Source organism: Eublepharis macularius, chromosome 11 (assembly GCF_028583425.1).
Source record: "Eublepharis macularius isolate TG4126 chromosome 11, MPM_Emac_v1.0, whole genome shotgun sequence".
Classification (NCBI taxonomy): domain Eukaryota; kingdom Metazoa; phylum Chordata; class Lepidosauria; order Squamata; family Eublepharidae; genus Eublepharis; species Eublepharis macularius.
The window spans coordinates 31243644-31267511 of NC_072800.1; the positions used below are offsets into that span (position 1 = coordinate 31243644).

The 23868-nt window shown below is 39.4% G+C and overlaps 1 protein-coding gene across 1 annotated transcript in view; it reads left to right on the forward strand.

Moving 5' to 3' along the window:
* The first annotated feature begins 6766 nt into the window (after window positions 1–6766).
* The window catches only part of SUSD5 (sushi domain containing 5), a 32822-nt gene continuing 15720 nt past the window's right edge, over window positions 6767–23868 (forward strand). Inside the window, exons 1-3 of the mRNA XM_054991979.1 lie at window positions 6767–6860; window positions 13641–13818; window positions 22874–22992. Coding sequence (XP_054847954.1) covers window positions 6767–6860; window positions 13641–13818; window positions 22874–22992 — 391 coding nt within the window. The remainder of the gene's footprint in view (window positions 6861–13640; window positions 13819–22873; window positions 22993–23868) is intronic.

Here is a 23868-nt window from a genome sequence, read left to right on the forward strand (position 1 = left end):
TGCAGCCATTTCCATCCCTGTACAAAGCTCTGTGATTGCTGCAACTTTTGTTGCTTCCAGGAGGAGGGAACAACATTTGATTTATATACTGCCCTTCAGGACAACAATGCCCACTCAGAACAGTTTACAAAGTGCATTATCCTCCTGACAATCACCCTGTGAGGTGGGTGGAGCTGAGAGAGCTCTGGAAGAGCTGTGACTAGACATGGGCACGAACCGCATTACGAACCAAAAAAACCCACGAACCGCCAGATCGTCTGTTCGCGATCCGTCGGTTCGTGAGGGTCCATGGCCAACGAACCAGCGTTTGTTGGAAATCCTGGTTCATTGCATTCGCCCATGGTTCGTGAAGCCAGACAGTCAGGCACCATCAATCAATTCCCTTGGAAACGGAACTGGGGGAATGCCTGAACTCTGTCTGCACTCCTTCTGTCACCCTGGAAACCCGAATTGAAGCCCAGCTTACTTTGATCGGCAGGTCTTCCTTCCAACCATGGAGATGCAAATTGGTTACAATTGGTTACACGGGAGACGACATCCGGGGGGAGGGAGGGGGAAGGGGGGTGTTCTGTAACCATGGGCACTCCAATCTCATCCTTGCAAACCCTGATAGGCAGTTCTGACAGCCAACCCCTTGTACACTGGGCCAACATCAACTGGTGGCTCTAATTGTATCGAATGGGAGTTCCCTGGGGGCCTCGGATTGGAGAGGCTATAACTCCAAGATCCCTATTGCAATCTTGACCAAACTTGGGTGCTGGCTGAAGGAGAGCCTGCTAAACACTACCTGGGAATATGGACTCTCTAAGTCCAACGGGGGCCGTTCTGAGCCCCACGAACCACGAATCTCAAACCAGTTCGTCAGCGGGAAATGTTCGTTTCGGTTCATGAGTTTGGGTTCATCAGTGGCACCGAACCACAAACCATTGGTTTGTGCCCATGTCTAGCTGTGCCCATGTCTAGCTGTGACTGACCCAAGGTCACCCAGCTGGCTTCAAGTGGAGGAGCGGGGAATCAAATCCAGTTCTCCAGATTAGAGTCTTGCTGCTCTTAACCACTACACCAAACTGACTCTCAATGGGTGTTCCTCCCCCCACCCTTCAAAGCTGGATGTATGCACCAGCACTGGAGTGGGATCACATGAAGTAAAGAAGGGACAAACGGGCCCACATTGGAAAGGGGTCAGATATGTAGGTCATTATTAGTGATTCACTACAGAAATGAGGATGACAATGGACCAGAAAAATAGTAGACAGAAATAGGACTATCTACGACTTTGAACTATGTGACCAATGACATTGCCAGACCAAATATGACAAAACACTATGACAAGTTAGATCTAAAATATTGTATCGCTGCAGCTCCAAAATCTCTAAAAACGACAATTTTTTAAAAAAACAAGGCAATGTTTGGAAGAAGGGGAATGCAACAGTTCTGGAGAAATGGCATTTGGTTTCTCATGAATAAATGAATAAATGGTGTAAAAATTAGAGGGAAATTATAGTTTGAAAGCAATCAGAACCTACTCACTCCCCTGTTTACGATTATCCCAATTTATCCCATTTATGGATTTGCAACCAACACTGAAGAGAGGTGTTGGGATTTCAGCCTTTTTGGAAAGCATTGAAAGTTGAATCCCAGATGCACTCATGGCTTCAACACACAACTCATAGGCACTATTTCACAGTTTAGGGATCCAGGGATTGAAAAACAGGGCTTGGTGCTTATTACCAGAGCAATGTCTCCATACCAAGTAGCCATAGGAACAGAAAGCATTTACTTAGAGGAGCCCCCTGTTGTTGAAGTGGTAGGAACAGAAAGAGCAGGCAAAAGTTCAAAAAGCAGCAACAAGGAAAGGGTTGAAAATGTGTGGCACTCATTATTCTCAGTTAAGCTCCTATCCAAGTCCCCAAAAGGTTAAACACTGCTTAGCTGCGAAGGTTAGAAATCACGTAACATTCTCCAGATGGAGAGGGTTGGGCTAGGTTCTGCCAGTCTGATTCAAATCTGCATTCTGCTATGAAGATCGCAAGATGACCTTGGGCTAGTCCTCCTCACTCTACTTATCCTACCCTCATGGGGCATTGTGCGGTTAAAACGGGGAAGACAGAACTTTATACACTGCTCTGAGCAGAATAAAAATATACCAGATGGATGTATCTGTTCCTACACCACATTGGTGACAGCCTCAGGGCCCTAAGGCAGGCAATGCTGATTTTGATGTAATAACTTCTTTCTCCTTCACATGGTCCCTGGCACAGTCCTTAATTTGCACAATTAAGATTCTTGCCTCTCCAGGAAACACAGCTTGAGTAGTACTCTAAGTACTCTGAACATCAAGTATGAACACATTTTGCATCACAGCATGATGAAGCATAATGGTCAATGGCAACCTAAGCGTGCAAATGACTGAGCTATTTAGTGCCTGACAGTGCAATCCTAAGCAGAGTTATCGCATTTGAAACCCATTGATTTCAATGGACCTAGAAGTGTGTAACTCTGTTTAGGACTGCACTGTAAACATGCATTTGGCTACACAAGTGTTTTTTGTCTGTTTCATCTGGCTTTTGCAAGTTCTAAAAGGGTTCATGCTTGCTTTTGATGAACTAGTACATGTCAAGATATAGTTAAAACATGATTAAGGACTGACTCTTATTAAGGAAAATGGTGTATTGTACATTAAAATAAATAGACAGAGAGGCTTCCAAGAACATGTAACAGTACTCATCACAGAAGAGAAAGGAAGTGAAGAACCATGTAAAGATTACAGCTTTTATAATCTGCTTTTGTAATATGAACATTAATTTTCAAAACATCCCTGAATCTTCCAAATTATGGAACATTTTCCAACTGTTGCAGTAATCTTTTATTAAAGCACAAAGAATGACTTGGTGCATGCCGAAGGAAACGAATGTCAAGTTGTTGGCTTTACCAGTAATTGAAGAGTATCTGGCTTGGCAGTATTGAAAAAGATTTTTTCAAAGCTTATACACATTTTTATCTTTCACATTAAATATGTCTAGATTTTGTGAGGCCCTTCAGACAGCCTTGGCTTTCTTTTCTTGAGAAGATCCAGTCGTCTAGTATTGAAGTGTGACTTTTTAATAGTTAACATTGGATTGCTTTGATTTATATGGAGTCATGCCCGTCCCGTGGTGCAATTGACCCTGCATAACACACTTATCAGTACACCACCCTGCCCTCCAATGATAGAACCACAACACAGCAACCAGTGTTTCCTGTACCACCCACAATCTGGTGCATATGCATTTTTATGATAGTTTTCTAGCCAAATTATCCCCAAATTTCTTTCAGGTAGCTCTGCATGTTATGACTTTTCATTTAATTGGGTGAAAACACTCTATATAAATAAAATAAAAAGCTCCCTGCAGCTACCAGACTGTACTGACTGCCAGACACTAAAAAAGGCTTGTTTGCATCCCCTTGCTATAGGTTCATAATTCAGATTCTATAAACAAAGACACCTTTTATTTCTCTCCTTCTCCAACTTTGGGGGCAAGGGAAAGGGGAAAGTGACGGGGAACATTAGAAGCATTGGCAGAACTGCAGATAATTTCATAGTGTATAGTAAGTGTATAATAAATTTGTACAATAAATATACAGCGTCAGGAGGGTTTTCTACGGGCATAGTCAACCAGCCTCCACATCTCTTAGGATTAGGATGGTCTGACTTCAGACTTATGTGGTCTGTTTATTTTCTCTTAACTAGTATCCTTAACTAGTATCCTTATAAATCCTTTGCAAATTCAAAACACCAGTGTATTTTAAATTTACAAAGCAAGAGTGCCTGTCCAGGATCGTTTCACCATTAATGCACAGTTGATCTGTATTAAAAGCACCCTGGCTTAAGAACATAGATACCTTATTGGATCAAAGTCCATCTGGTCCAGATTTTTAAAAATATTTTTAAAATTATTTATATTGAATTTTATCTTGTACAAACTACTTTCAGTATATATTTTATCACTATTAGGTTTTAATTCATAAATTAAGATTTATTAAACTACAACACCAAGTAGACTGAAAAGAAAGAAAAACATAACAAAAAGTACGTTATAAAAGGATTTACCTGTTATGTACGGTCCGATTGAGCAGAAAAACAGTATCAACACTGAGTGAAGCTAATTCTACTTCTAATTTTTTAAAAAAATTATTAGATTTTTAATCTGTTCTCCCTGCAAACTGGCTCAGAGCAGAGTACAGCATAATGATATACAAAAAATAAAAACAATGATATCAGTTACATTAAATTAAAATATCATAATACAGAGTACATAATGCCTCCCCACTTTTTCTAAACAACAGGACCCATGGGGCAGAGTGTCCACCCATCTGACGGCAACTGGAAGGGCACATGCCCCCCCCCTTCACTGGTAGGAGGCTGGTTGGAGAACTGTTGCTAGTTCCATCCTTATGTCTATCATTTTTAATCATACTCTCCCCTTGCCCTGGAGCTTATGGCAGTGTACATAGTTTTTGTCTCCTCCCTTTCACCCTCACAGTAACTTTGTGAGGTAGACTAGGCTGAAAGAATGAGTGGACCAAGGTCACCCAGAGAGCTTCATGGGCTGAGTGGAGATTAGAAAATTAATTTATTGTTTACATTAATAGGAAGTGAAATGTCACCCCCACAAATTTCACCACCATGATTATTCTTCTTTTGCTATTGGGGGTGGGGTGGGGGTATGAAAACCACTAAGGGCAACTGTGTTAATCACTACTATCACCCCCCCCCTCTACTTCTAATCCCAAAATTCTATACTGAGGGAAGACAGTATAGCTCTTACTCTGTTTTGGCTTCAGGTATTGTCATTTAGCAAAATCTCATTTGCTAGATAAAGTCTTCATGAACAGCAAAGTTGAGTGCTCTCATGGTGTTCTGCCCTCATCCCAGCATTATTTGGTTAAAAACAGGCGGGAGGGAGTGGTGCTCAAGTAATGCTTTCAGAACAGCAGCGTAAGGGGCAAAGTAGTTGAGCTGTGGAAGGGGGGTTATAAAATTCCCCTCTATTTTGAACGGAAAAGGTTTAGCTGAAAACATTGAGCTCCTCCCGTTTAGTTTTTAAAGGACATGGCCATGGCATCGGTTAGATTTAAAGCAGAGCGTGATAGTACAAGGTCAACAGCATCTTCAAAAGTCTTTTACCTCTAACATTAGAGGTGGTGTAATGGTTAAGAGCACGGGACTCTAATCTGGAGAGCCAGGTTTGATTCCCCACTCCTCCACTTGAAGCCAGCTGGGTGACCTTGGGCTCATGGCTCTCTCTCAGCCCCACCCACCTCATTATTATTATGAAGTACATTAACATTTTTCTAAAATGTCTTCCACCAGTTTTACCACCATCTCTTCCATTCTCCATCCATGTCCCACTACATTATTGCTAAAAATCCAAACATGCAAATTCACGATTAACACTTTGTACGGAAAGAACCATCATTTCAGTGTGGAAGAGCACAATCAAAGGAACGCCACATGAAGTCAGCTACTGCTTTTGGTTGTTATTGCTCCTCCAGACGTTTCAGATTTTCTAGGAGGCTCAATGATTCTTGCCAGCCTTGCATTTCTAGGAGGGAAAAACTATTAGAAGAAGAGGAAAATAGCTAGAAAGGAGAAGAATATGAAAACATAATTTCTGAGCTCAGTTCAGTTCCAACAGAAATAACAAACTATTTCATGTATGTGTTTTAACCAAAAGGATTCTGGCAGTGGTATGGTTCAGTTTCCTTCTCATCATGGGGGTTTCCCTTCTTTTCTGTTCAGTGACACGTTAAAATATGAAAGGCTGAAGATCTAAAAAGATGCTAATGTCCTGACACACACACACACACACACACACACACACACGCTTTGGACCTTTGCCAAATTTCACCAAAATTTCCTTCCCGTGGCAACATATGATAACACAGGCTGTGATCATGTACACAAAGGCAAAGTGCTGTGCTTCTACAGGGTTCTTTGGGAATGCAGTTATTGTTCACACATGCTTTATACATGTTCCATACTTTCCCTTTTACACATGCAAAGAGTAGAGAAAGGGTCAGTTTAATGGCAGCAGCTGACATCTTCCCAACAATAATACACGCAGGTATAAAACTGCGTAGAGAAAAGTTAATGTGAACTCTGTGTATGTATGTACATCATGGTTGTACTGTTTCTAGCTGCTGCAATTGTGAAAACAGCAATGGTTGTCTTCATACCCTCCCTTAAACCATTGTCCCTCTGTGCACTCACATGCCAACCAGCACATGCCTCACTATACCTGCATGTGAACTCTGCTTAACACTGCCTTTAGGATTATACTTGAAATGTCCCATTGAAATCAGTGAGATTTGCTTCCAAGAAGACACAATTTCTCTGGCTGGTTCCCGTGTCTGCCTCTTTTCCCTCCCCTTTCCCTTATAAGCTTTTTGAATTTCTTCCACTCTCTATTCAGCATTTACTGACAGAGCAGTGTAACTTTTGACACTGGTTCTCCACATGCACAACTAGGCAGGATAAAAGCTCTCTCCAAGCCTAGCCAGGCTGGACAATTTTTCTTCCCCTCCCCTTCTTCCTTAGGGTAGCCCTGGGAAGATTGCCTCCCTCTCCATCTCTCTTTCCATCACTCTCTTCTTTCTTCCTTGATCCTCCATCCCCCTCGGTGAATGTAAGACACGGGATCTTACTGCTCAGATTCTTGAACATTCCTCCCCCCTCCTTCAAGCTCAAAGGAAACTCTTTCTAGACACCCTTAATCCCATATCCATGGATCTAGCTTGTAAGAAGTCGCTTGTCACCTTGATCCAGTGCACGGGGTTTGCTTTTTTCTCCCTCCATATCGTCTCTGTCGAAGCTGATGGTGAGTTCTGCTTGCTCTTTAGTTGTTGCTGCTAGTAGGATCCTCAGAACTATATATTTCATGTAGGAAAAAGGTAGGGGGAAAGTGTAAAGAAATATGTATGTTTAATTATTTTAGGTTGAGAAATGTTGGAGTCAAAGTTTTACAAAGACTGAGGAGCTCAACTGGGGTGGTAGTGGGGATAAAGTCTAACATTATGCTAGCAAAAGAAGGTAGACTTTTTTGATGCTCTGTGGGGAAATACAAAATCCATAACCGCACAGTGTAAAACTGCAATACAATGAGCGCAGTTTATCATGTGCTGAAATATTCTCCCAATTATTATGCCTACAGTTCAGCCACCTGGATCTCTGTGAACGTTGATTTGAAAGCAGTGGGGTATTTTTGTAGGAGGAAAAATCAATGGATCGTACCCTTTCTTGGAACTACAAAATAGTTCACCTAACATTTAAAAATACTTACATGCAGGGCTTTTTTTCAGGGGGAATGCAGGGGAATGGAGTTCCAGCACCTCATGAAAATACTCGGCAATAGTGTTTGAAAATAATATGATTTCAAAGAATCCCATCTGTTTCTCCCTCATTTCTCTCTTAAGAGTTCCGCCACCTCTTTTCCCAGAAAAAAACCCTGCTTAAATGTAATTTTGTAAACTTCACAAACTTTAATTAAGCCCTGGTGACACCGTTCTGGATTTTTCCCAGTTACAGAGGGGTCTTTTCCGTAACAGGCTGTCACCCCAGAGGCATCAATAGTCTCTTTTCCCTTGAACATGGGCAAATGTCAGTCTACTGTTTCTGCTGTGATTGATTAGAGTATAACTCTGGATGGAAGAGACAAAAAATGTTTAGTAAATGTGTGGTAGACATTGAAATAGACTTGGGCATTTTTCCTCCAGAATATATTATATACATGCCCTCTAAATTATTATTTTTTTTTAAATTCAAGCTGCCGAACTTTGATTTTGTTGCTGCTGAGCCTGGGGTGGGTGTGGGATAGGGAAGGGTCTCAGAGACAGAAGATAGGGCAAATGATTTCATCAACTTTAACTTGGACAATTATTTCATTTGATATTTGCATATGCTGTTGCCCTCTAGTTCAAATGGGAAATTTGTTTTTCCTTAATTCTTTTCAAAACATGTCTTCTACTTCACAGTGAAATTCAGAATAAATATATAAGCTGATGCTATATATGGTAAGCACATCAAAATTTACTGCTGGGACTGGACTTTTTAAACAGCAAAATATTTGTGTCCTTCTATCCTGGATTGTCACAGTCTCTGTTCAGCAGAGACTGTGATGGCCTCATTGGTTCCAACAGATTTCATTTTATGCAGGATTATGTAAGATTCCAAGGTTTCCAGAACTCTTTACCAGGCAAAATGCTCCCTAATGAAGAGTTCAGTGAAGCTCAAAAGTTTGCATATTCTTATGCCAACTTGTTAGTTCAACAAAAAACATAAGACATCTACTTTGAAGGTACTACTAAAGGGTAAAGAACTGCTAGATATCAACATCTGCATGTTTATAATTTTATAACTTTATTGAACTACATGCCATTACTGTTACGATTAAGAAGGTTTCAGTCCCATCCCAATTCATGCTTTGAGCACAAATGTGATTCCAGATAAGTTTTATCAATTTGGTTTTTTTTAAAGAAAAACTGATCAAGGAACTGAATGAGTTGTATAAGAAAGTTCCCATGAAAATATAGCATAAAATAAAATTAATAATATTTTGTTTTATTATTTCTCTTATTAGGGAGGAACTTTTTTTTCTTCTAGGATGAGTAGTTCTAGAACTTCCTTTTAAATATATGTAAATTGGAATATGTCACTATGTGTATCTTTCTAGCAGTTTAATAACTTATGTCTCTAATGCTACATACAAATTTTGATACACTGCAATTCTAATATTCCTACTTGGAAGTAAATTTCTTTGAAATCAATAGCACTTACTCCCAGGTAAATATGCTTAATTATTTTTTTAGTGATTCTAGCTGGGATCAGTTGTATTGGCAGAAATGAAATCTTATAATAAATTCTATTGATTTCAGAAGATATATGTCTGAGCAAACAAGTTTAGGATTATATTACACAGCTTCCCATGTACAGGCAAAAAGCAAAAGCCACCAAACAGTATTTTATTTAGTTGTTATTATTTCCCTGCTTTTCTGCCATGATTGGTTCTCAAAGCCTTTGGGATATATATTCTTTAGGGTGCATCTTTAACGTAACATACAAATAATTACAACATGTAAACTAAAAGAGAGGCCAAGATGCCTTGCTAGAGATACAAAACGTTTAGTCCAAACGTGTTCTCTTCTGATGAAGCCACAGGATGTGTTCTTCTGTTACAGCTAAAAGGCCATGCTGGTGTATGTAAGGGCCAGAGGATCTCCCCTAAACTGAATTCACTAAATCTAATAGTAAACTGGCTGGCCCTTCTGTGGATCATGAACGCTGCACAACAGGGCCACCCACAGACAAGGTAGGGGTCTCTACATGCTTGGGGGTCTCTCCAGGGATGCAGAAAGATATCACTGTGTAAATTAACAAACGGAGGGAAAACCCAATGTGAAGAGAATTAGATATGCTCCAGAGGTAACAGAGTGTGACAGCAGCTGAACTGAATTTTTTTTTTAAGTGTATCTTGGGTGGGGTGGAGAACCCAAGCTCTGGAGAGTCTTCAGGGATAGGTGATAGGATGGTATTTTCAGATTGTTTCATTCATTCGCCATTCCTCACAGACTCTCATCTTGGTATATCTGACAGTAAACTGTCCGGCTCCTATATGGATCATGAAAGCTATACACTAGCGCCATCCACCACAAGGTAGGGGTCTCTTCCTACTCGGGAGACCCCCCCCCCCCCGGGTATGCAGAAAAAAGGACTTTGTAAAATAACCAAAAGGGGGAAAAAAAACCTCAAAAGGCATGCTGGTGAGGAAAAAATATGCTCCAAAAGAGAGAATTCTCAGAGCAGTTGAATGTCAGTTGAATTTAAAAAAATATATGGGGGAGGAGAAGGCATCCTCCTCCAGCTTCTCAGAGCTTAGAGAATTCTGAAGGGGAGATTTGGGCATTTCCATTTTTCCCCTCCTTCTCTTCCTGAAATTCCTAGGAATTCTGAGATTTATGTTTTAGTGTGGCTTAGGATTTTTGAAAGCACAATGTGAATTTGTTGGGTGTCTGGACAAGGGGTGAGACAAATAAGTTCTGTAAAGGCATGTTCCTGGCTTTAAAGTTTTATTATGTGCTTTAATTGAGTAACTAGAGATTACTACAGAGTTACAGGGAAGAAATTATGCAAAATCAAACTGTAAGGCCATACACTCTGTTATCTTAAGACATTTATAGTGAAATGCCAGACTTACAAATGGTATTTATTATGTTATCTCTGTGCAGAGGGTTTTTGCATGCTCCTATTGTTAATAAAAAATTCTCAGTCTTAAAAACTTATTCCAATTGAGTCAATCTTGCTACTCTAAGTAATAGTATAAATTGTATGTAATGGGACTGCTGAAACCGGATGATTTTAAGAATCTTGTATAGATTTTTTTTTAAACTCTGCTGATCCCAGAAAATAAATGACACATATTTTCAGTCTTTCTCTGTGTGAGGGAAAGGATCCGGCCCTGCCAATCTCTGTGGCTAGGGGACAGCATTCACTTTACGGTGTTGCCAGGCCACATCCTGAGGCTGGAAAAAGGGAGGGTCAGGTTGACTGGCACTCTTACCTAGTTCTGGCACACAATTATCTAGTACTGGCAACTAGTGTGTAGTAATAGGATCCAGGCAGGAGGTCACAATATATTATTTTACCCAATCCCAGCTCCTGGAAATGTAGGGTTGCCAGCTCCAACTGGAAAATTCTTGGAGGTTTAGAGGGTGCAGCGTGGAAAAGATGGGCTTGAGGAGGGGAGGGACCTCAGTAGGGTATAATTCCATAGAGTCCATCCTCCAAAGTAGCCATGTTCTCCGGGGGAGCTGATCTCTGTCATCTGGAGATCTGTTGTGATTCCAGCAGATCTCCAGCCCCCTTACCTGGAGGCTGGCAACCCTACACTGCTGATCACAACATGTCCCTTTGTCATAACAACTCCTCTTCCAGTTGCATCCTGGATTTGGCTGGAATCACTGACCAGTCTGAGGAGGAACAACCTGCATGTTGGGGCTGGCCTAAACCCAATAATCTGCAGGTTCCCCTTAGAATTGCCAGGGATCCTGCCATTAGCTCCACTCAATATGCTGAACATAAAATCACCAAGCATTATTCTCTGCACAGTGTATGTGAGTGTGGGCATCACTATGGCATACCCAAGCTTGTAAACATGGGAGTCTCCAGTTGTGCCCTCTGTGTGCAGAATCAGGGGCTGTGCCAATATATGTATTCATAAATTTTGTTGCACCACTATGAGGCTATGTAAGAGAGTGTAAGTTTTAAAGTTTGAAATTTCTTTGGGGATTGTTCAAAAAACACTTGCTTGTTCTTGCTTGTAGCCCAAGTGGTAATGAATGACACATCTGCCACATCTGCTGAGTTATAGCCTTTAGAACATAATAGATCCTTAATAAACAGCTGTGATTCAAATCCAGTAGAAATACATTTTTTAAATCCTATTTTGGTTTTGATTTCTTCAGGCTTTTTTTTTCCTGAACAGCCAGAGATAGCAATTCAAATTGCCATCACTCTACACAACAAACATATTTGCTCATCTGCAAAGATTATCCCAATTAACCAGTTACTTGATTCTTAATCCTGTTGGATGTAGTTAATAATTTGTTTGTTTATTTGTTCATTTGTTTGTTTAATTCTCTGCCTTTCTTCCCAATGGGGACCCAAAGCAGCTTACATCACTCTTCTCTCTATTTTATCCTGAATTAAACTGAATTATTTACACAAGTGCTTGAATTTAGGCATACATCGCTCTCTGCAAAATTGCAGCTATAACAAATAATAAACAAGTGATAAAAGAAAGCATGATAAACAAGTGATAAAGGATATTTTAAGTATAAAAATACCAGTATATTTACAAAAGAGCCACTTACCAATTACTTTTAAGAGATAAGTCATAGGAGAAAATCAGGACATTGTTCAGCAGAAGTTAAGTACTGTAATTTCTCCTACTGATTTCAAATGTAGAGTTTGTGTGCCTAATTTCCTCATTTAAATAAATGGGAATTGCCCATAGTGGTCAAGAGCAGGGGAGATTACTTTTTTCTACATTTTTTAAAAATTAAATGGGTTAAGTCCTATGATTATTTTCCATTAGCACAAAAAGACTTTTACTGAGGGAAGTGAGGGAAGTCTGGTGATTTCCTCTCCCACTGCAGACTCCCACAAAACATTCAGAGCTCTTGGGGGGTGGGGTGAAGCTGAAACTAGGGTTGTCCAGGTGGCGACTGGAGATCTCCTGGAATTACAACTGATCTCCTGGTGACAGAGATCAGTTCCCTTGGAGAAAATGGCTGCTTTGGAAGGTGGACTCTATGGCATTATACCATTCTGAGGCCCCTCCACTCCACAAACCCCGCCCTCTCCAGGCTCCACCCCCCAAATCTCCAGGAATTTCCCAGTCTGGACCTGGCAACCCTAGCTGGAACCAAGGGACTGCACTTCAAGGGTTTGGTAGGAGAAGGAGGAAGTTTCATTCCATGAGCTCAGCTCTAGTTAAGGATCACTGGATCCAACCTATTATCTCTTCATTTAGAATAGAGAATAAATATTTAAAAATCCAGAAACATATAATATGCGATCAAAGAGTTTATACACTGAAATTCTCAGCATCATGAATAATAGACCTCCTCATAAAATGTTTGTCTTATGTCAAAGAGCTAATTTCACTGTATAAATTGTGCTGGTTAAAAAAAAGTTATTGAAATGGCTGATCTGTACTTTTTGTTGCAACATTACTGTGAAAGCCATTAAGATTATGCTTCTTGAGAGCTTTGCACTTTTTTGCCAGAAAGAAATATAAAAATATATAATGGAAATGTTTGTGTCCAATGAGTAATTTCTGCACCCAACAGAATAACTGAAATAGTTGAGGCAGTGGTATGTATCCAGCTACAATATTCCAAAGTTTAATGGCTCTTAAGGATTTGGAAGTGTGGGTAGTAATTTCCACCAATTCCCCCTCTCACTTCAGAGCTCCAATATCCCCAGACCTGTTCCTGAGGGTTTGCTGACCTCCACAGAACAATGTTGGTGGGGGGGGGGGGCTCAGTGGACTGCACCATGGGGGAAGCAACAAAGTCCCGTTTCCCAAAGTACATGGATGATTGGATATACTCCACTAATTTGAGTTTCAAAAAAGATTCTGCTTAGCTTCCTGCTGACTGTACTATGGAGCAGATTATGTGCAGGAGGCAGATTCAAGTAGGAAAGGGGACATTTTTGGAATGAGACAGGAGGTTCTCCTATGAGGAATTCTGGGTTAAACTGCACTGTAGAATCAAAGTTTACTTAATCATCGTACATTGTTTCAGTGTACTCCTATAAATGTGTGTGTTTTTTAATTTGCATGCACATGTCGAGATCACAGCATAATAAAATTTGTCTTGAAGATGCCACAGATTCCAGCAGACCTATCTCCAATCTTATATATAATTTTTTTAAGTCTTTTTAAATCCACTGGGAATTGCTTCTTAGTAAGTGAGCATAGGATTGCAATTTATCAGAATCTATCTATCGAGGCTATCAGAAGACACCGTTTGTTCTCTGAATCAATGACTTTTATGAATATTGGGCATTTTATCATTGCACGTACCTTGCATTGCAGGTAAACTGTTTGCCCTTGGACCCAGGAATGATTCTCAGAGTCTGGACTTAGCAATGGCTCAGCAAGCATGTGCTTCTGCAGGAGCTCATTTAGCCAGCGCAGAAGAACTAAGGAGAGCCATTTGGTATTGTTCCTTTGCTGTATGCACCAGAGGCTGGCTGGCTGATGGCACCATTGGGTAAGAAGATAATAAAGAATGAAAAAAGCACCTAGGCACTGGGTAGTATTATAACAAAAACATTATGATTACACAGATAACATTTTGCAGCAAAAACGTAACTTCAATTGGCACCTAGACCCAAATCAATGAACGGGCTCTCTCATGAGGGGACAGTCCTGCCATCTTGATTATAATTTGATGCAGCGTTTATCTTGCTCACAAGTAGCATGCATTGTCTCTTACCATTTGAGTTGCTTTCCAGAATATTCTATGATGGTGCATCTTCTGGGATACATTTTTCGTTTGCAAGCCCTGTTCCCTTCTCTCCCCATCCCTGGACAGACAGAACTTCTTTTTAGCCAAAAACCCTTCCAAAAAATGGGGCCAGTGCCTGAACTGAAATCCTGAACATACAAAAAAATACAGTTAATTTGAGCAAAACCAGCCTTTTAGTTCTGATTTTTACGTAGATACAAAGGTGTATCTGGAAAGCCAGATGTTACTTTCAACTTTCATCGTCACATAGCTTGTGTATTAAAAGTACAGCTCTTCAGATTTGGGGCTTGGACACAGAACAGAAAGACATGAGGAAACACACTATTGAGCTCTGTTCACTAGTTAAAGTGAATGCACATACAATTTGTGACGTGTACACTTGATTTTTTGACATGAGTAATTTTCATGTTACATTCAATACCCACATTTCTCCAGGTATTGGTCCTTGCTTCCATTATAAAATAAACATCGGTTGGCTCTTTCTTACAGATTGTGCACACAGGATATTCATGTGTTCACTGTAACATGAGAACAGGGCTGCGGTTAATCATGTACAGTTTCTCCTCTCTATAGTTTCATCATCGGATATAGTTTTAGAAAACCTCTGCTTGTCCACGTCTGTTCTCTGCAGGTAACATCAGGATAATGTTGGAAAGTCTTATGAGCTGCTTCTAAGGATTCCTAGAACAGCACAGCTGGTTTCACACAAGCCATTTAATGTGCAGTTGCCACAATTGGTTCACTCAGGTTTTGCTGACCATCCAGATGATGCTGTAGTTAACCTGTTGCATTCTAGTATTTTCTGATTTGCTACTCCATTTTTAAGACCTCATTTAGGGTGGGTTTTTTTCTGCATGAAACACAATTACGGCATCCTACAATTAAGTGTAGACAATCAAAGCGTTAATGGGGCTTCCTGGGGTTGCTGTCCCTTTAAAAAGGCCATCTCTTTCTTCTTGGTGCCTGATCAGTTATTTCCTGTTGCGGGGGCATGCTTAAGACCCTTTGCAGCAAGACAAGTCACTGAAGTTGGATTACTTAGGAAAAGCAATATATAAATACAAGCCCAGACCTCTCTTCCACAATTCTAGGGATTTTGCTGAATGATTAATAGGCAAGCCCTGTTTGCTTCAGCCAGACAGACATATTATGAATTCAAATGTTAGATATTTAAAATGAAGGGAGAGGAAGGTGCTCAACATCTAATCATACTTCAAAAGAAAATACAGTGATTCTGAAGGTAATCTGAGATAATTCTAGTAGTGCCCTGAGAATTTTCGCTTGGTGGACATGTATCTCTTTTAATGAGAGACAGAACGCTCAGCTACCACACATCAGCCAAATATGCAAAGTAATATCTTACTATGTACACATTTCAAAATTGTTATTTCAGGTGCATTTATTTTTTGCAGTGTGTTTAAAGTGTTACTCACCTAGCAAAATCCTGCAGTGCTTAAAATACGTATACAAATTCATATAAGCCATGCTCAATAACTAGGACAACAACACACCAGCAAGTGTAGGTTGGCTAGAAAATGTTCATTGAACATCAGAGAATTTGCTGGTTTTAAGATTTGTGCTACTACATTTTCACTTTGCAACACAACATGATACTTCCTTTTCACACAATATGTCTGGTCCACAGATTAAGATGGCCAAAATGATAAATAGCTTAATAATATAAACAGCATCTAAAACATTTTAAACAACAGTCTCTGATCTTTGTTCTAGAAGTAACTATGTTTATATGATATTAGGACAGGTCTACAAAGTATCAGTTTCTTGTTAAATACAAGGGAATATCTCTAAATTATAAATGTTATTACTTCGTCAACTACAGCAGTTAAGAATCATTTAAGACACATTACCATTTCCTTTGTCACACAAGATAATCTGATCCCACGGGGATCAGAAAGAATCCAAGCACATTGGGCAGAACTATCCATAAATCCAAGGATTATTACACCATACATAACAGCATGATTTGTAGTTCCACCTTTATTGGCTAATTCACCTCTTAAAAAAAAAAAGAAGAGGCAACTTTTTAATTTTCCTTCAACTGCTTTGAAACCGACAGAAGATGGAAATACTGAATATTCAGAGCTACTGTGGAGAAGGGACTTTTCCTAGCTTGATGAACGATTTCCTGAATTATTTCCATGGCTGGGGCATCCAGATGGGCTTTGGAATTTCTATCACCTCACAACTAAGAAAGAAAGAAAGAAAGAAAGAAAGAAAGAAAGAAAGAAAGAAAGAAAGAAAGAAAGAAAGAAAGAAAGAAAGAAAGAAAGAAAGAAAGAAAGAAAGAAAGAAAGAAAGAAAAGCCTGTGTTAGGTGTGACATGAAGATATTTCAACAGCAATACTGAATAAACAGTGCTGAAATGTCCAAGTGGGTGCTGACTAAACCAGAATTAATACCCTTCATTCCTCCCTCCGCAATTGATTAAAAATGCAGTCTTATATGGTTAAAATGGCACTGATGGATTCTAAAACAGTGAGGTTTCTGTTCATGAATACCATATATTTAGTTTTCTTCTAGCTTATAGCCAAGTATGAAAGATTTTCTAATATTGTCTATCACTGGAATATTTCTTGAAGGGGCTGGTTCACACAAGCAACTTGTTTCTCCGCAAGATCTCCATGTTCAATATAGCATGCTTAAGTTTGTGTTGTGTTATGAATGATCACTGCATGTAAAGATCTGATCTCAATAAAAAAAAATTCTGCAGAATTATGACTGGCAAGCCTTGAATAATATAGATTAACAGAGCAATCCAAAAGAGAGTTACTTCAGCCTAACCCCATTGAAATCAATGGGTTTAGACTGGAGTAACTCATTTTAGGATCGCACTGTAAATATAGTAGAATAGCCATCATAATGAGGCCCTCTGTGTCTTGTCTAGAAGACCTAGAATACTTTCCATGAGACATACGATTGATTTTCTGACCCAAAATATCATCTGACGTTTCATTCTAAACCTACAATTGATACATGTAAATGAGTAATAAGAGACCAAGTTTGCTACAAACATTAGCAAATAGAAGTCAACATAGGAAGCCTGGTAAATATAACACTACTTTTCCTCCTGTACAATTTATAATATTTCAAATTTTCTTTTCTTAGAAAATTTTTATTAGGTGAGAATATTAATATACTACTTTCAAATAGCATCTCATTATCCTTTCCCCCACCCTTTCCCTCCCCCCCTTTTCCAAGACTTCCAACAGCTTTCCAACCCTATAGCCTAATCTATTCCCAATCTGTCCCTTTTTTCTGTAACTCCTTATCTCATGTTTACTTACTCTTCTATTCAACTAAGCCCTATCTATTAACTTCAAAAATATTGTTATAAACTTAAAATCTATTATCTATTACTTTATATTAGCTCCACATATATTTAAATTTAAACTAACTAACAGTCGGTTAAAATATCTACTTTAGTAATTCTAACAATATCTATTAACTCTAAGTCCACTTACATTTGGGCTAACAATTAGCTAATACTTCACTTCATATGGTAAAGACTCTATCTCTTCTAATAACAAATCCATTCTAATAATTTTCAAATTGCCATAATTCCCCCTTTACGTCCCACTTCTTTTCTAAATATGTTTTCAATCTTCCCCAGTCCGTAAAAAATTCCGCTGGATTCTGATCTCTCAGCTTCCTTGTCATTTTATCCATTTCTGCCATGTACAGCAATTTATGCATCAAATCTTCAATAGTTGGTATCTCTTGCACCTTCCATTTTTGTGCATATAAAAGTCTTGCTGCCATCGTCATATAAAATAGTAATGTTCGGTATTGAGTAGGAACATCTTCCATGCTTAAGTTCAATAGCAATAGTTTTGGGTTCTTCTTTATTTGAATCTGCAATATCTCATTTATTACTTCTATAATATCTCCCCAGAACTGTCTGGCTATTTCACATGTCCACCACATATGATACAATGATCCTTCATGCTTTTTACATTTCCAGCATTTATCTGACATGTTAGCATTTCCAAGCGCAGTCTTCTTTGGCGTTAAATACCATCTATAGATCATTTTATAAACATTCTCTTTAATACTGGTACAAGTTGAAATCTTCAGTGTAGTTTTTCCATTGTTATTTCTTTATGACAATTAATTGCCCACTTCACCATCTGTACTTTGACCATCTCATCCTCTGTATACCACTTCAAAAGTATTTTATAAATCTTAGATATCTTCTTTTTGCTTTCTTGTAGTATAGTCTCTTCCAACTCTGAGACCCTTTTCGCACTTACGGTTTAAACCGCCATTTATGAGCATTCACCCCGATCGCAGTGGCTTCGGCATTGCACCTGTTCATTTCACACTGTCCACTGCAATTTCGATTTGGTGTCTGTGCTTCATTTCAAAACCTCGGTGCAATTTTGGGCTTTTGGGGCCTTGCAATTCACGTCACACTTTTTTAAAAAAAATTCAGCATGCGTAGTAACGTTGCAATGTTGGAACCCTTCCCCCCTTTTTGCTGATTGGGCTGTCCCCTGCCCACCGGAGAGGCAATTGGTGGCAGAGTTCTGGGGGAAAACATGTACCACTCTCATTTTTTTAAATCAAGCCAGGAAAGGGTTAAAATGCTGCCGATTAATCTCCTCCCAGGAAGCAGAGGTTTGTTTCCAAAGGGCTGTGCAAAATGCTTGGGTTTTTTCCCCCTCTTTGGCAAAGTCTGAAACATGCCTGGGAGGGAGGGAAAAGCAGCCATTTAATCCTTTCCTGGCTTTTAAAGCCAGGAAGAAAGTGCAGGAACATTACAACGTTGCAACCCATTCTTGTCTTTAAAAAAAAAAGAATGTGTGTGCATACCCTAAGGGAGGAAGGAGAAAGCAGCTATTTAACACTTTCCTTGATTTTAAAGCTAGCAGGGAATTAGCAGCAAGCTTAGGAATCATTCCTGGCTTTTGAAAAAAAATAAAACAGCATGCATACCGGGAGGAAGGAAACCAACGAAGAAGCAGCCTTATGACCCTCAGCTCGCTTTACTAAAAAAAATGGTGGACAAGGAGTTCAGAGAGCTGAGGAGGGTGGGAGTGGTTAATTCTGCACAAACCAATCAGCTCCCATGGAAAAGGAAAGGGGGGGAGAGAAGCAAAAAGGAGGCAAAAGTGTTCACATTAGCAAAATGCGGGCCAGCTGCCAGTTGGCAGCGAACTTAAAAAAACATCGGGGTATGTCCGCAGGGGGAAGAATCGGGGATACAGCGGACAAAAAGCGGGACTGCATCCCATGACTGCTTTTAAGTGTGAAAACCTTGCAAACATGGGATGTGGAACAGGTACAAACGCGCTCTAAAAACCGAGTGCGAAATGTACCATAGTTTTCCCATTTAATTCCTTCTTTTGAACAATTCGAATTATAAAGGTCTCTGATCTGTCTATATTGGAACCATCCGTAACAAGAAGATAACTCTTCCTCCGATTTAATTCTTATCATTTTCTGTTCCATAATCAATATCTCTTTATATGGTAAACATTGTTCTTCATTGTAGATAGCTCTCGGATCAATCAGTTCAAACGGTACCACCCAAGAGGGGATGCCTTCACCCAGATATTTTTATATTTTTTCCAGATCGTGAAGAGGCTCCTTCTGATATAATGATGCAAAAACATAGAATCAGCTTTTATTTTATCCTGCCACAAGTAGGCATGCCATCCGAACAGCTTCTTATAACCTTCCAATGTTAAGAGCTTACAATCTTTCAGTGACATCCAATTTTTAACCAAACTAAACATATTGCTTCGTGGTATAGTCCAATATTTGGCAACTGCAGTCCACCTTTTTCTTTAGCGTCACACAAAACTTTCATTTTTACTCGTGGTTTCTTGCCTGCCCACACAAAGTCAGAGATCTTCCTCTGCCATTTTTCAAATTGTTTAGTGTCTCTAATAATTGGAATTGTTTGTAATAGAAACATGATCCGTGGTAACACATTCATTTTAACTGCCGCTATTCTTCCCAGCCATGATAGATTTAGTTTATTCCATTTAATCATATCTCTATCAATCTGTTGCCATAGCTTTTCATAATTATTCTTAAATAAATCAATATTCTTCGCAGTTAACTCAATTCCAAGATATTTAACTTTATGTGTTACTTCACAATCGGTAATTTCCATTAATTCTTGCTGCTTTTGTTTAGTCATATTCTTACATAGTATCTTCGATTTCTTCTTATTATCATAAAATCCAGCCAGATCTCCGAACTCTTTTATCTTATCAAGCAACTTTGGCATATTTTGTATTGGATCTTCCACTATGACCATCACATCATCTGCAAAAGCTCTAACCTTGTAGGTAAATTCTTTAATCCTTATGCCTCTTATAGCCTCATCTTCTCTTATTTGAATCAATAACAATTCCAAAATCAAGATGAACAACAATGGAGATAATGGGCATCCCTGTCTTGTACCTTTTCTTATTTCCAATTTTTTTGTTAGCTCATCATTTACTACAATTGCTGCACATTGGTCTCTATATATTGCTTTTACTGCTTGAATAAAATCTTTTCCCATTTGCAACCTTTCCATTGTGGCAAACATAAAATTCCAGTTCAAATTGTCAAACGCTTTTTCTGCATCCACAAAGAAGAAACCAACTTCCCTTTCACGATGTTTGTCATAGTATTCTATAGCATTTACTACAGTTCTCAAATTATCTCTGATTTGCCTATTTGGAAGGAACCCTGCTTGCTCTTCTGCAATAATCTCAACTAACCAGTCCTTTAATCTCTCCGCCAAAATTTTTGCAAAAATTTTGTAATAATTATTTAACAACGAAATAGGTCGATAATTCTTGACGTTACTCAAATCTTGATTTTCTTTTGGAATCAGTGATATGTTGGCCTCATTCCAAGACTCTGGTATCTTTTGTCCTTTTAAAATTCCATTCATTACCTCTTTCAGAAAAGGTACCAGTTCGTTTTCCAATAATTTGTAGAATCTAGCTGTAATTTCATCCGGACCTGGTGCCTTCCCTAACTTAGTCGACCGGATAGCCTCTTTGATTTCCATTTCTGTTATTTCTGCATTTAATTTTTCCTTCCACATTTCTGATAGTATTGGTACGTTGATCTTATTCAGATATTGGTCAATAGTATCCAAATCCACTTCTTTCCTTTGATACAACTTTGCATAATACTTAAAGAAGGCTCTACTTATGGCCAGTTGGTCTATTAACGTCTTACCATCTTCTTGAATCTTAGTTATTACTTTTTTCTCCCTTTTCTTTTTCAGTTGCCACGCTAAATATTTCCCAGGTTTATTCGCAACTTCAAATGATTTTTGGTTCAATTTTTTCAATTCCTACTCTAATTCTTTATTGTTCATTACTCTCAACTGTTCTTGCAGAATTTTTATTTCTTGATACAACTTCTTCTTCCCAGGTCTTTTCTTTAATTGTAACTCCTTGGCCTTTATCTTTTTCTTAATTTCTTGCCTTTAATATTTCAAATTTTCTGATGATATTTTTCAATAGTTTCCACAGCATTTTTTTTAATGTAACAAAGTCCTGCAGCACATTAAATCTTTAAATCTGCAGCATGGGCATCTCAGGAACAAAGATGCCTCTTCAAAGCAAAAAACAAACAAACCTCACACAGATGAAACAGGAGAAAGGAACCCAAAGCAGGGCTTTTTTTCAGCAGGAACACGGTGGAACGGAGTTCTGGAACCTCTTGAAAATGGTCACATGGCTGGTGGCCCCACCCCCTGATCTCCAGACAGAGGGGAGTTGAGATTGCCCTTCACGCCGCTCAGCGGCGCGTAGGGCAATCTCAACTCCCCTCTGTCTGGAGATCAGGGGGCGGGGCCACCAGCCATGTGACCATTTTCTCTGAGGGCAACCCACTGAGTTCCACCACCCCTTTTCCCAGAAAAAAAGCCCTGACCCAAAGCATTACCAAGAGACAATATTAGGGAGCCTGGAAGATCACTGAGCAGGTCTCAGAATTTACTTTATTTTTTAATTTAATTCTTAAGAATTCTGAGAAAATTTTACAAGCAATAAAAGATAAAGAGAACATGATTTCTCCTCAAAAAGGACAAGGAAGGGCCTCTAATGGGGTCAAAATAAGGTCATATCTCTCTTTATTATTTTCCTGCACTTTCCTGTATTACATTATGGTGGCCACAGCCGGAAAACCATACTGGATGTTATGGATGTGTTATTAGATTTAATCCAGTTGCATTTTTTGTAAGGTTGGAAGAGATCTGCTAGGGATATTGGGATAGTTGGAAGAGGGTTGGAAGAGAGGGAGAAGCATAAGTGACATACAAATTCCAAGTGGTCTGTCTTAGGGTGGATGAATTATTGAGTTCTACTACTCTCACTCATGCTTGCAAGCCCCCTGTAGCTCCTAAAACAACTGCTTTTGAGGGCTGGGCTTTGTAGGGCTGCAGCTGCAAAGGGGGGGTGTACACAAAAAAGACAGTCACCATCTAGCATGAATGGAAGTAGATGGAGAACTGGATCTATTTTTATGCCTAAATTTACTACAAACTATAAGGCAAAGTCACAAATTATCTATAATTCTTGTGAAACATCTCCAAGTTGCTCCCAAGACTGAGCTGCACATGGTTACGGCACAAGTATTTGAAGCCACGCTGGTCCCACAAAACAAGAAATGCAGTGCAAATTAAAGAAGGATTTGTGGGATTTAAAAGTTTCTTCTGCTCTGTGGATCTAAAACATTTATCAAGGTTACTTTTTTTTTACATCGTTTGGGTACATTTCTTGCACAGTTTCTGATCATCATTTTTGTCTTCTTCCTTTAGGACAACTGTGTGCAATAGGACAGGCAGCAAACCGCAGAGTGTGAAAGTTATCGATGTTCAGATCGAAGCGGATCCTTCTCCAAGTGGCAGATATGATGCTCTTTGTGTGAAGGACAAAGGTCAGCATTGATGTGACTCTGAAATAATCACTGGGGCATGCAGGATCAAACAATTTGGGCTTTCTTTCAAAAAGCCCTTTAGCAATAGGATAGAAATAATTTGTTACCTGGTTGGAAAGATGCTGGCTGCATCCTCACAGTGACAATTGTTCATTGTGGATTAATTGATGCTGTGAATGCAGAGGCATTCACAGTGGTGTCGCAGCATCCATGCAGAACTTTTGTCTGCACTTTCCTCATATTTATCCCCTTGTGGCCACTATTTCTCCCCTGCACATTTTTGCTGTTTTTTTTTTAATTGGTAGCTGCTCTGCTATAGCATTCTAATGCTATAGCAATATAGAAACTCCTGGGTTTTGTAAACTGACAGCAAAAAGGTCTTTGTTGGCATGACAAGGAAAATGGCAGCAAAATGGTGCCAATGTGAGTTTAAAGTTCAAAAATGCGCACCTTCCTGTCCACACGGGATGCAAACTTGCTTTGAGTGCAATCTTTCAACAAAGCAAGTTTGGGAAAGCTAGCTTTAGGAAACCCTGGAAAGTGGACGATTAGAGGATGATGTTGTATGGAAGTGCTAAAGAACACTCCTCCAGTTTGAGACCCAAGGTGAAGCAAAACAACTGTAAGAATGGAACCATGGCTCCCCTGTGACTGATGATATGTTAGGAGATGTGCGCACAAAACCAAACCAGTGAGGATCACAGCAAGTACAGCTCTGAATGCAGAATTTGTAAATGTTTGAATTCCTCCTTCTTCACGTGTTCTGCAGTCTCAATCCAAATCAGGCACCACACATGTGGAATTCAGCAAAAGCCACATCTAACTGTTACACAGGATGTCGACCCCAGAACCCCACTTATGTCCTCCATAATGTGT